The sequence below is a fragment of the Trypanosoma brucei genome, chromosome 8 (genome assembly GCF_000002445.2).
Source record: "Trypanosoma brucei brucei TREU927 chromosome 8, complete sequence".
Taxonomy (NCBI): Eukaryota; Euglenozoa; class Kinetoplastea; order Trypanosomatida; family Trypanosomatidae; genus Trypanosoma; species Trypanosoma brucei.
In genome coordinates this window covers 1580006-1592158 of record NC_007281.1, presented here as the reverse complement: position 1 = coordinate 1592158, position 12153 = coordinate 1580006, and the positions used below count along the sequence as shown (strand labels likewise).

Below are 12153 nucleotides of genomic sequence, written 5' to 3'. Positions count from 1 at the left end.
CGGTAGAGGTGAAAGTTTAGTCATCAATTTGTTCCTAGTACCTTCCCTCTTGACCGCACACAGTGAAGAAGGGGGGTGCAATCGGCCAGCAGGCACCGATCATGACGCTATGCTGCCTGCAAGTGTGGTAAAGTCTAGAGAAGTAATTTGATAACGACACCGATTTGACACACACGTGTATAAACTCGGATACATAGTGCCATCTGCTGGTGTTAAGTCCTCTTGCCACTATAACCTCTGCTACTGACCAGAATTAGTTTCATATAGTGGTCAGTGCTGTAGGGGCCCTAGTGATGGACAAAAATTGTCCAATCTCGAAGCCCCTCACCTTCTGCTTCTTTATCCTTCCATCAACTCCGTTCCCTTTTGGTATTTTTGACGGTGTTGTTGTTGTTGCTGTCGTTTTGCTTCGCATTTGTGCGTTTCTTGTTTATGTCGCCATTTTTTTTTTTTACCCTCCGTGCCATTGATTTTACTCCAGGTGCGGCTGGATCGGGTAACCGCACGGTGGTATGCTTGTTTCTGTATGTGACCGAGCACAAGTGTGGGGTTTTGCTTAACCTTCAGTCACACGGTGACGATACATCCTAACGGCTTGAGGCCACTATATCTTTAGGCGACTATATCGTATTTTTCTTCTGGGGTATTCACTTCACCATTTTTTTTCCGGGCGTTCGTTAGTAAACAGTGCGTTTTTGTCCCTTTTTCACCGTCAAACGCTTTCCTTCCTGCAAATATATATTGCACCAGTGCCATGAAGCGCTCTCACCTCCTTTAAAGTGTGTGGAACTTTCGGAAATGTTATGTTAAAGCGATATCACTGTTATTATTGTCACTATCATTCTCCATCCCTTCAATTGTAAGTTGGGTACGTTCTTTGGGTAACAGGAGCGCATCAGGTAGGGATCAGCGTGGTTCCAAGTGGGGTATTGAAGCAACATATCGGGCGGGAAAAAAAAAATAGTGGTGGTAACACTGTTTCTAGGAAGGTGCCGAACGCATCACTTTCACAAAGCAAACAATTGGAAAGCACCTTAAGGTGAGGTTCGGTGGCTGAAGCTGAGGGGAAAGTGGCAGCGGGGACTTGAGAAAAAGCAAGGTGATAATGGAAAAGCCACTGGATAACGGTGGCATGGTGTGCCCGTCACTGCCATCGGCGCTTCCGTCTCACTGCCAAGATTCAGAGCAGCGGCGCCACAAACCTGGGGTTCCACATACCAACGCGGTCGATGTGGAAATACCTGAGTTCTTTGTTAACTTTCCGCACACATCTGAAGCGCGGGACCGCCGCGTGGGATGTAAATTAAGCTCCACTGAACTTAATAAGGCGTCTCGGGGGTCGCTCAATCAGTGCAGTATTTCCACTGCTTACCCTGAGAACGCACAGAAACCCCGTAGGAGAAAAAAATGCACCACCACTATTATTACAACGACAACGGTAACAGAAATTTTCTTCCCAAAGTTCCTGCACTCGTTACCCATAGCGGCCATTGACGAATCACGAAATGAGAGTGAGAGTTGTAAAACCGAAGAACCGTCACTGCCTCCGCTAAACTCCAAGAGTCACGTGACATCTATTTTATGTAAGCAACACCGCTGGTATGCGCACGGGGGCTGACATTAAGATGGAACCTCACCACTTGTACTGGACGCTGTCAGTTACCCAACGCGGCGGGAATTGCAATAACCGACTTTAAGCAGCCGCGGTTTACCCAACGGCGAGCCAGACGTGGCATACCGGCGATATTATTCCTCCTTCAATACAGCCGCTACGGGGAATTGAAAGCCGTCACTAAAAAGGATCATAGCCACATGCGCGCAGCAGTCCATGGCGATTTATATTACATCTACCGGTTGTGTTCCTTCAAGGGAATATTGCGAGAGCAGCAACCGCTTGGGGTGAGGCGTGTGAGACCTGATGGTGGTGACATCCGCTTCTTTTACATCAGAACCTCCGTTACCACATATCCTTCCCTCTTTTCCTTTTTTTTAAAAAGCATGCACTCCGCATGTGTTTATTCGCATCTACCTTTATTTATTGTATCGTTCTTTTTTTTTTCCTTCTTTCTACTATTAGCGTTGTGCTTCATCGTACTTAACAAAACAAATGATAATCTGGTGGTTGGATCAAACAAAGGGTGAAACAGGGAAATTGAAGAAATAAAAAAAACAAAAGTAATGGGAAATATCGAATTTGTAAAAGCCTGCACGGCACCGATGAGTTAGCAACAGTTAATTCTGGTACCATGTTGCAAATGAGCCCCGGCATTCGAATTTTTTTTTTTAATCGTTTAACCACTTCATAGTCCCCCCTTTTTTTAAGATTCATAGTCGAATACAAATTCCACACACACACCGTAACCTCCTGAGATTTGTGCCAATTATTCTCCTATGTTGTTTAAGCACACGTCCATAAATTTTTTTCATTGCATTCAAGCAAAAAAAAAACTTTCTTATCGCTGCTTGATGAAAAACTCGTTGCACCAATTCAACCCCTAAGCATCTTCAGGAATGTTCCCGCTGTTTATATTTGTTCGCCCGTATTGTACGCGCGAGGTGCGACTGTTTTACTGCGCTTCATTCCATGTTTTTATCCGTCTTTATTGTTATTATTGTGTGTGTGTGTGTGCGTGTGCGTGTGCGTGTGTGTTATGGCGGTCGGTGTAGCCGCCTTTATCGTCGTCTGTTGGGCATCATATATAATTAAAATATATGTAAATTTCTACACTTACGTGCTTACTTTATGTATATTTATGTATATGTATGTATGTGGTGTATATGTGCGTACGCATCCCTTTTTTATATTGACGGGCGGGCGCCAGGTTAGCCTCCGCCATGTATAAGGTGAAAGACTCAGATCGCCATTCACCCGTGGAGACTTTACTTAATTTTGTTGTTTTTGTTAAACCGCTGTGGTACCGGTACACATGACGGGAGGTGCAGACGCCTCCAATTAAGTTATTTGTTCCCTTGCCTTAGAAATTGAAGTAAAGATGAGGTCGACTTAACGAAGGAAAAAAATAGGGTGTGTGAAGAGAATGTGGTTGGATTAACTTATATCTTTCCCTTGCTCTCTTTTCCCTCCGCTCCTTCCTCACTTGTTTTTCTTATTATTATTTTTTTTTTGCGGAGGTACCACTTTGCATGTTTTTTTTTCCAAATACCACTGCTGCCGTGGTGTGTGTGTGTGTGTGTGTGGTGAGGATGGAATAGGGGAGTTGAACGTTCATCCAAGTGCAAACGCGATGGTCCTGTCGTAATTCCCTGTTACAAATGTGTCACATCGCTTGTTTTCGTACTGCTTGTAGGGAAGGTCATTAGCAACATTAGTCGAGCGTCAATGGAAGATAACTTATTTATTATTGAAAATGACAGCAATATTTCATCCCAATTGAAAGGTTGGGATTATGTGATGGGAATGTTAGTGATGGAAAAACCGCGGCTCCGGAACGACAGAAAGTGCGCCAGGTAAGAGTTGATGACGGGTTCCGCTGCATGCGTGTAAGTATATTTTTTTCTTCCGAATGGAATAGGAAACCGCACTGCATGTCTCGCTGAATTGAGTGTGCTCCAACCCGTTTGCACGTAACGCCTGTCTACCACCACGCCTTTATTGCTGTGGGCAGCTTCCAGTCCTGAGGGATAAATCCCAAACTTTCGGCGTTCAGCTGCTGATACTGAGACAAACCCAAGAGAGTCGGGGACACGGAAAAGTATCCGCGCCTCGGCCCGTTTCAAAGGCACAGCGTTGGTGACGCCTTTTCCTTTTTGGATATATTTCTCCAATCCCTCAAATATTTTTGTAAACGGCTCAGTGGCGGCATTGGGGACTCGTGCCTCTTCGAAACCACAATCCTAAAGGGCCGGCGAAACACAGTCAAGCAGCGTAAATCAAGCATCATATTTTAAAAAGGACGTTTGCCGCTCGCTACCAATAAAACTTTTAGGGTTATTTAGTTACAAAGAATAACAGTTCGCATCGTATGGTAAGAATGCAAACATTAACAGGGTTTGGGTAACCCTTTGCTCTTCCTCATCACTCTGAAGGCGCGCCCGGGAGCGCCTCCTTCCCTTTTTTGTACAGCTTTTTCATTGAATTTTGTGAAGGAACCTCTCCTGAGGGTCGACTCCCCGTAGAGTGTGGAGGATAATAAGCGCCATAATGATCTGGCTGCAACTCCGCTTCGCATCCTCGAAGCCGAGGGGCGTATGTGAGGATGCGAAACAGGGGTTAATAAACAGCCGATGCGGCAGTCACCATTTTCCAGAAGAAGGTTTAATTAGTCCCTTCTTCACTTCCCACCACGAGTCACCAGGCACCGGGGACACCGCTCCTTAATGGCGTCCGTCTCCCTCTTTTGCTCCTCCTTAAAGCATCGCGAAAATGATGAGGCTGAGGGAAAGGCATGACCCGCACGTCTTTTTGTACCAGAAGCTGTAAACACGTTTCATTAAAACCAAGGTTCAAATCAAAAGGGCACCGGTGTTTCCATTGGACCCAAGAGCTCGCAAAAGTTAAATTTACTGGAAAGTAGACGGAGGCTCGCGCGTGTTTGAGGTTGCGACGCCTGAAGAGGGAAAAGCATCCGTGACAGGATTCGAACCTGCAACCCTCTGATCCGTAGTCAGATGCTCTTCCATTGAGCCACACGGACGTGAGAGCCGCGTGCCGTTATATATTTCTAAATGAACTTTAGTAGCCGAAAAGCATGCGACCGCTCGTCCGCTTCGTTTGGCCAATCCTCCAACGAGCCGATTCTTTTCGGCGGCCCAGGGAAAGAGCAATGCGCTCAACATTTGATCTCGAGGGGTCAAAGTTACTGCGACCAGTGAGGGGCACGGCTACGGATGCGCCGTGGGCCCTGGGGGGAAAGTGTGACATCTTCACCTGTCGGCACAGTTGCCGCAAGTGGAGGGGCGGAAATTCAGGAGCCTTTTCCTCATTTTGGAAATAGCGCTGCGGGTTGCTGGCGACTAAAAAAAGCACGACCCCAGCGGAAAAGGTTCCGCGCGCTAGCACAAATGTCCTTTCGGAGCCAAAGTCGGTGACGGAGAGAGAGACTAACATGGGTAACAACAGAGTGAAATACCACACAAAATTGTGCACCGCGCCTGGAAACAACGGACACAACAGGAACATGTTTTTTGCTGATTTGGGCATGGGGAAATTTGCCCCGGCACGGGGCCCGCTTCGCGAACCTCGGTGTCGTGGAAAGGGCTGTTGCAACGGCAGCCCAACGGCAACAAACAGCAGTTTTGCGCCGGGTTTTGGTATCTGCATGGGAAAGGGAACGCTCAACTAGACAAAAACAATAACCCTCCACGTGCGATGCACCTTATCAGTGAAGGCGCCAATTGAAGGATGCCCGGGGACGAAACAAAAGAAATGAGTGTGTGGTTTGCGGGGCTGTAAGGCAACCGAAGTGCGGCTGGCAGACGCAGGACAAGCAGAAATAAGGAAGAGGAATCTTGCAGAGGACGGGGAGCGACGAAGGGTCGTCACACTTCAGGGACTTTGACAAAAAAAAATCGTTGAGGAAATGCATCACTACCCGAAACAACAACCAGTAACGATTCCTCCGCCGAGGAGGCCCGCACTTCGATCAAGTTAAGATAATTTAACAACATCAACTTCCCCTCCCCTGGACAAAGGACATTGAATCACTACCATATTCCCTCCCCTCCCTCTATTGCAATTCTTCTGATCCCCCATTCAGTCGCCCCACGTGACATTTAACACTTTTCCACATCCTAAACACGCTGACACCCTTAACAGCAAACAGGCATTATGGTTTGGAGTGGACTACTACTTAACGAGGCACCGGGTGGAGTCGCATTTATTTTGCGTGCGCGCAGCCGTTATGGAACTGCCGTCTGCCCGCTTGTTTTAGAGATGTATCCAGAAAAGGGAAATGGGCGAAGGAAACTAAAGGTGGCGATGCGCTTTTGCGTTTACGAGGGTACATGTGTGTGCGTTTGGTGGGGGGAAACTTTGAGAGCGACACACCAAAAATAGAGAAGAAGAGTTCCGAGAACGAAAGCATGACAGGAAATGACCCAAGAAAGGGAAATGAGCGAGGAACCCCACAGCAGTACCAGCGCGGCGCAGAAACCAAAGGGAGCGCCTACAAGCACTTATGTTGTTGTTGCTTTTTTTTTTTTAGGGAGGGGAAGATTCGGGCGACGTTGACTTGGCGATTGCACTTCCCTTGACTCCGGATCTCGAAACACATTGGCCACTTTTTAATACATATATATGCATATGTATATATATACACTTTTGCTTACATCCCTTGCGTGTTTGCCGCTTACTAACAGATATTTACCAGCTCCATAACCCCCTATCCATGAGGGTTAGCGGGCTTCCATCCGTCACAATGTCAGTGTGTTGAGCCCGCGGATTCATTCACGGAGCAGAAAACAAACGGCGTATGGCCATTGGAAACCCTTTAGGGCAGTCACCCTTCGTTCCCTTCTCTCCAAAAAGGATGGCACATACTGCGATCCCAATTGTGTCCAAACCGCTTTCACACGTATGATCGGTACCTCCCCTTTTTTCTTTTTGATGCGTCATGGCTTTTCCTTTTCTATCGGCAAATTTACCGAGATGAGACGAAAAGAAAAGAGTAGAATGCAAGAAGAGTACCAGAAACGCCGGTAACGTTGCGTCAGTGAGTGAGTGAGACCTAAAAGGGAATGACGGCGGCGTGGGCCACATTTGGTGGAATGTGCGCGATTGCGAATGGGGTGTGGCCGCTTTGCTTCCTTCTGCCCACAAACGGTTCCCACTGCCTGTGTATGCACGTACGGACAGTTGGGGCGTCCTCGCCATTCAAATTTACGTGGTTGAGCAGAAACTATTAGGTTTATCAAACAAATAGCGTGGAAGGAGTCCCTCCGTCACTTCACACATTTCTTACTTTCCTACCCTTCTAGTGCCTCCGCCCCATCAGATCGTCTTGCTTCATTGGCTGTTATTAATGACAATCACAGAGATAAGCCAAATACATGCCGAGTCTATGAAACGCTACCGTTGGGGATGCTTGCCGTGATGATCCCACAACTCGTCCGAAATGGCATGTCACGCCATACCACTTCACCCTTATCGTTTGTGCGCAGTTCTGCTGCCACCTCCTCGAAGTGTTTGGCGAGTTTCTTTTTCAGTACGGGCTCGTATGGCCCCTCATGACCTTCAAACAAAATGCGCTCACCAACCGGCGTCCCCTCAGGTACGTCCAGCAACACAACTGACCGCGAGCCCTCATCATTGCATGAGGCGCAGAGGACCATTCCCTCCGATGGTATACCACCAATCTTCCGTGGCTCAAGGTTGGCGATGACGAGCACAAGGCGGTTGAGAAAATCTTCTTGCTTGACGTATTCCTGCAAACCGCTGAGGATGGTGCGGCATTTTCCCCCCTCCTCTCCCAAGTCGATCTCCTCAATGTAAAGTTTTTGACTCTCGGGATGCGGGCGGACGCTATTCACCCTGCCGACAACAAAACGACACTTTGACATACTAGTGGCACCCGTTTCAGCAGCCGCAGTGGCAGTCGCCTTCCCTCGCTTTTGCGCCACGGCTTTCTCGCTGCTTCCTGTTGCCGCTGCTCGTGTGCCTTTGGTTGCCACAATCTCAGCGAGCCACCGCTCCACGTATTGAATGGAGCGGCTGAGGAAAGGACCTTCCATTCAGTTAATAATAACAAAAAAAACAATAAGACGACTACCGCCCCTACTTCAAAATTCTGCTGCAATAACTATCCCAGAGAGGCGCCGCGCGCGGTTGTTGGGGCGAAGCTCAAGCTGTCACACCAATTTTTCAAGAGAGGTGGCGTGCAGTGATGCCGGGAAAAGAGGGTGAAGGTGACAGAATAAAAAGAGAAGGAGGATTGCGAAGTTTGAGAAACGTGCATCAGTCATATGCCCTGTGATGCAGGCTGGAGCGGACGCTGGGGAAGCGGATAAAGAGCAAACTTTTTGGTAATATGAACCGCAATAAAAGGGAGAAAGGGTCCTCCTCAAGGTGGCGTCTTTTTTCTTTTCGTCCTATCCGTATGCTGGAAGGGAGGGCGCACATAAGCAGCGTCCTCACCCACTCAGTCAGTGGCCCGTTCAGGTTTCAGAGACTCTTGTTTCTCAATAAGTGCATCCACGTCTTTCAGGTGTATTTGCGCCGGAACGTACAACAGCGGCCAGCTCCGAAGATGTTTTGTGTCATAATATTTTTCCATTAACTGCAGTACAACTGCGGGCGTGATGGCGTCGCCCATCTCTGCTGCTCTTGCCGGTGCATGCGTTGGAAACCAATGCCTCACGCGCTCCGTAAAGGTGAGAGCGCTGTAGTGTTTGAAGGGTCCATGAGGTGGACATGCGGAAATGTGGCGGAAGAAAAGTGCCATCAACTCGCTATCGGACTCAATCAGCGCCACTGCGGAATCCACAGTTGATTTGCGTTGTTGTTGTTGCCGCTGAGGGGTGCCATCAGTGCCCAACGGCATCTTCTCAATTAAGAGGGAGAAAATTCAGAAATATATAAAAATAAAAAATGAAAATATATGATTAAAATAAAGATGGGGAGAAGAAGAAAATGGAGAGGAGGAAGGAAAAAATTTTTAGACAATAACGTAGTGATAAGGGTAAAAAATGGACAAGGTTTGCTCTAAAAGAGTCGGGAGCCCGCAAAAAAGGCGCACAAAAGAGTATGTCTGCGATCGGTTACTACTATCAATTATTACCTTAAGGAACAAACGTTGTCATCATCCCTCGACCCTACGGAAGGTCTGCACCCGCTTTTGGACATTTGACTACGCCAGAGCGACTGCGGTTCCAACGTTGGCCCAGTGTGAGGAGCGACTGAGGCACAAGCGACACATCGGATGGTGCACTCCCCTTTTTTTTCTTCTCTACTCTTTCTTTCTGACACAGCAGAGCAGTCCCGTCCATACACTGCAGAGAATAATCATGGGAATGAGAAAACCACAAGGGGTGCCTCTTCTTTCCGCAACCACGCGCAACGTTCGCTCGCTGAGCCACATGAACTGTTCCGAAAGCATGTTCACTGGTTCATTTATTGGCTCCACCTCGTCCCAATGACACCGCTGCTACATCTCTCTTTTAGTCGAACCTTGTAAATACACATACAAGGGCAGGGGAATATTCCAGTCGCACCGCTATATGTCTTACGTATGCATTTAATGTGTATGTCCCCTACAGGAAGATGCATTAGTTGTGCGGCAGATGCACTCGCACACAGCTGGGTGGTCCATACAACACTTCACAGTGTTTTTCGAAGCTCGTCGTCATAATGGACACCACATGTGACATAATAAGTTTGGAGTACATGGGGTTCTTGAAAGCGAAGCTCACGAGGAAGCGCACCTCCACTTTACGAGGGGAATCTGGAACCTCGTGAAACTCCCATACACATTTCAGATTCCTGAGGGCTGCGGGGCGCTTCTTGTGTTCATCCTCCGTGAGCATCGCCTCTACTCGCTTGTGCGGATCGAGCAGCACCCGCGAGGTGTATTTCTCCCTGAAAAAAGAAAACCCTACAGTTAACGTCGCCAACATTTCCAACGTAGCAGGTGCTACACCATTGCCATTGTCATTGCCACTGACATTAGCGTTGCCATTAGCCGTCTCAGACGCTGTTTCTGTAGTGCCCAGTGGGCCCACTTGATGCACGGTGGAATCTAAACACCACGGCAAGAAAACGCTATACTGCGACACATCAGCCACAACATTGTAAAGTTCACTGGGAGACCAGCCTAACATACAGTGCTCTACGTATTTCTGGAGACCACCTTCCTCATTTACTGCTGAAGAACCACCGCTCAACGCAGCCGGTGCGTTCAAGGTATCGGCGACAATAGAGGCGGCAAACAGTGCCGGTGTGGCTACACGCTTAATTATGTTGTCGGGTGAAAGGAACCTTGGCAAATGATGCACCTTCTCCGCAGCACAGTTGTCACCGCTTCTCCTCGTACCGTTTGTGCTACTGCCGTTAAATTTAGTGCATGGCTCTCCCGTGGCCTGGGCGCTACGTGTAGCCTTAGCTGTCGCTGACTCCAACGTAGCAGCACCGCTTGATGATGTCGCATTCTTCTTCACATATGTTTGATGTTTCGTGGAGGGTGACGCAAAAGCGGCGCTGCCCTTCTCATTGCTGGAGGGTGCAAAGAAAGGTTTCGCGTCCGCTGTCGGTGCAGGTTTAGGAAGCGGTATTATTGGAGGCGAAAGAAACGACAGTCGTCGAGAAACAAATCGCATAGCTCCACACCAGTGCAGATATATATATATATGTGTGTGTGTGTGCGCGCGCGTGTACGATTGTTATCTTGCGTGTATTCGCACGCGTATACCGCCTCCTCAACGCCCTCTTTTTCTTTTGTTTCTTCCAGTCCCTGGTGTCGGTGTTATACGATACTTTCTTACCTCCTTATCTTCTTTCCGCAACCTTTCCCCCGTCCTTCTACAAAGACAGATGCACCACGTTTCCGCAGGACCGAGCACTCTGTGTGTGCGTGTATGTGGCAAAAAGGGAAAAGAGGAAGTAATCTGACGCCTTCCTCCACTTCCCCTTCTGTCCAACGAGTGCCGGTATTGGTGCGCACCACTTTAAAATTACATGCATGCGTGTTTGTGAGCAGCGCAAACGAAAGGCGGAAGGGGAAAATAAAAACAAGAAGAAACAATAACTTCGTAGCCCAACGCAAAAACCAAAGGTGTGACCTGCAACAGGATAAGTGGGATTTCACATGGTATTACAATTATGTGTTCAGCATTGCAACACTGCTTTTGTATTGCAGAGCAGCAGCCGCTCCCCCGCTTCCACAACTCATGCACCTGGGTGACGAAAACAAAAAAAACACACCGGCACCGAAAGCCGTGGTAAGAGTAGCACCAAAAGGTCACATACAGTAAGGTAACGAAACAACAAGGCTAATCTCCCTCAGGAACAAAGATACAATTGCAAAACAAGAGAAACAACCAGAAGTGTTACGGCAAACTTTACATGGGATATTAAGAAAAAAACAAAAAAGGGAGAGAAACCCCGCGAAGTGACTGCGCCACAAGACGGAAACAGTGGTGGCTGTAGAGGAAGGGAGGGGGTGAAACAAGGGAAAATATTTCACTCTCATACGCACGTTTAAAGAAAAGGTGCGGAAAATGATAGAGGAAAAAAGATAACAAAAGATGGAGAAGCGAATGCCAAACAGTGAGTTAAAAGGGTCAAAATTTCCTTTGCCCATCACTTTTTTTTTCAAAAAAAAAAAGAAGAAAATTTATTCACCAACTTCTTTCATTCTTCGTCCACATTCATCAGGTGGGACAACACGTGTAAAAGTTAGGCAAATAGGAAATGTTTAGTAGGCACCTATATGCGCGTAAGGCAGGCAGGTGACAAGAACCAATCATTCACTAATATTGCTTTTCCTCTTCTTTTTTCTCTCACTCTTTTCCCACCTTCTCTTGACATATGCCCCCACGAGGAGGAATATTTGGTCCCAACACCCTTCGCCACATAATATTCCGCTCTCTTTTCCTTCGTTTCCCTTCCCTTCCCTCGCCCCTACCGTTCCATTCCATTTCCTGCTGCACTTGTGCCATTTAAATATACATTTCCCGATACAACCTAACAGTTCAAGAAGGAAGACAGGACGAAAAACTAAAAAAAAGACTACAAAAAGAAGAATAGGAGAGTTTTGAGGTCCACATCGCGAAGCATAATTATGTTCAACGACTGTTGGGGTACCAGCAGGTTCGCCCACAACATAAACTATCTTATTATGCTTTTTATCATATTTCCCTCCGTGATTATGACTGTGTGCCCTCACCCCTCAGCTTGTATATGTGATCAAGGATCAGCCGGCCAGCAGCATACGCAGGGGAGGGGGTTCCGAACGGCTCTGTTTAATCAAAAAGAAAAAGAGCTCATTACGTGACAAATCCGAGTTGAGGGGGCCAGAAGACACAATCACACGCACACAGACGGGGAAAAAAAAACAAGGATCATAAATAATAAATGATGACATTGGATGAAGTAAACCTTTTGATTGTTATCTACAGCGTGGTGTTTTAAGGGGTTACATATAAGATTGTGCTTGCATTTAACACCACAATCGCAAGATCTACTATGCCAATGCACACATG

At 47.5% G+C, this 12153-nt stretch overlaps 5 protein-coding genes and 1 non-coding gene across 6 annotated transcripts, besides 6 other annotated features; 1 reads left to right on the top strand and 5 right to left on the bottom strand.

The window, feature by feature from the left end:
- Positions 1-12153: part of a sequence feature (sequence corresponds to BAC RPCI93-5H5) that runs on past both edges of the window.
- On the top strand, positions 1106-1618 carry Tb927.8.5350 (hypothetical protein, conserved; the record flags this gene model as incomplete). Its single annotated transcript, XM_842272.1, has 1 exon — positions 1106-1618. One exon carries the CDS (start codon positions 1106-1108, stop codon positions 1616-1618), a length of 513 nt encoding a protein of 170 aa, XP_847365.1.
- Positions 2614-2650: a microsatellite.
- Positions 2743-2792: a microsatellite.
- Positions 3178-3198: a microsatellite.
- Positions 4584-4655, bottom strand: Tb927.8.5345. The gene has a single exon. It is a non-coding gene; the product is annotated as a tRNA-Arg (tRNA).
- Tb927.8.5340 (hypothetical protein) lies at positions 4694-5281 on the bottom strand (the record flags this gene model as incomplete). Its single annotated transcript, XM_842271.1, has 1 exon — positions 4694-5281. One exon carries the CDS (start codon positions 5279-5281, stop codon positions 4694-4696), a length of 588 nt encoding a protein of 195 aa, XP_847364.1.
- Tb927.8.5330 (tyrosyl/methionyl-tRNA synthetase, putative) lies at positions 7018-7689 on the bottom strand (the record flags this gene model as incomplete). The annotated part of the gene is made up of 1 exon (XM_842270.1): positions 7018-7689. The coding sequence occupies one exon, from the start codon at positions 7687-7689 to the stop codon at positions 7018-7020; it is 672 nt and encodes a 223-aa protein (XP_847363.1).
- On the bottom strand, positions 8097-8498 carry Tb927.8.5320 (hypothetical protein, conserved; the record flags this gene model as incomplete). The annotated part of the gene is made up of 1 exon (XM_842269.1): positions 8097-8498. One exon carries the CDS (start codon positions 8496-8498, stop codon positions 8097-8099), a length of 402 nt encoding a protein of 133 aa, XP_847362.1.
- Positions 8527-8569: a sequence feature (AT_rich).
- On the bottom strand, positions 9223-10269 carry Tb927.8.5310 (hypothetical protein, conserved; the record flags this gene model as incomplete). Its single annotated transcript, XM_842268.1, has 1 exon — positions 9223-10269. The coding sequence occupies one exon, from the start codon at positions 10267-10269 to the stop codon at positions 9223-9225; it is 1047 nt and encodes a 348-aa protein (XP_847361.1).
- Positions 11531-11594: a sequence feature (GA-rich).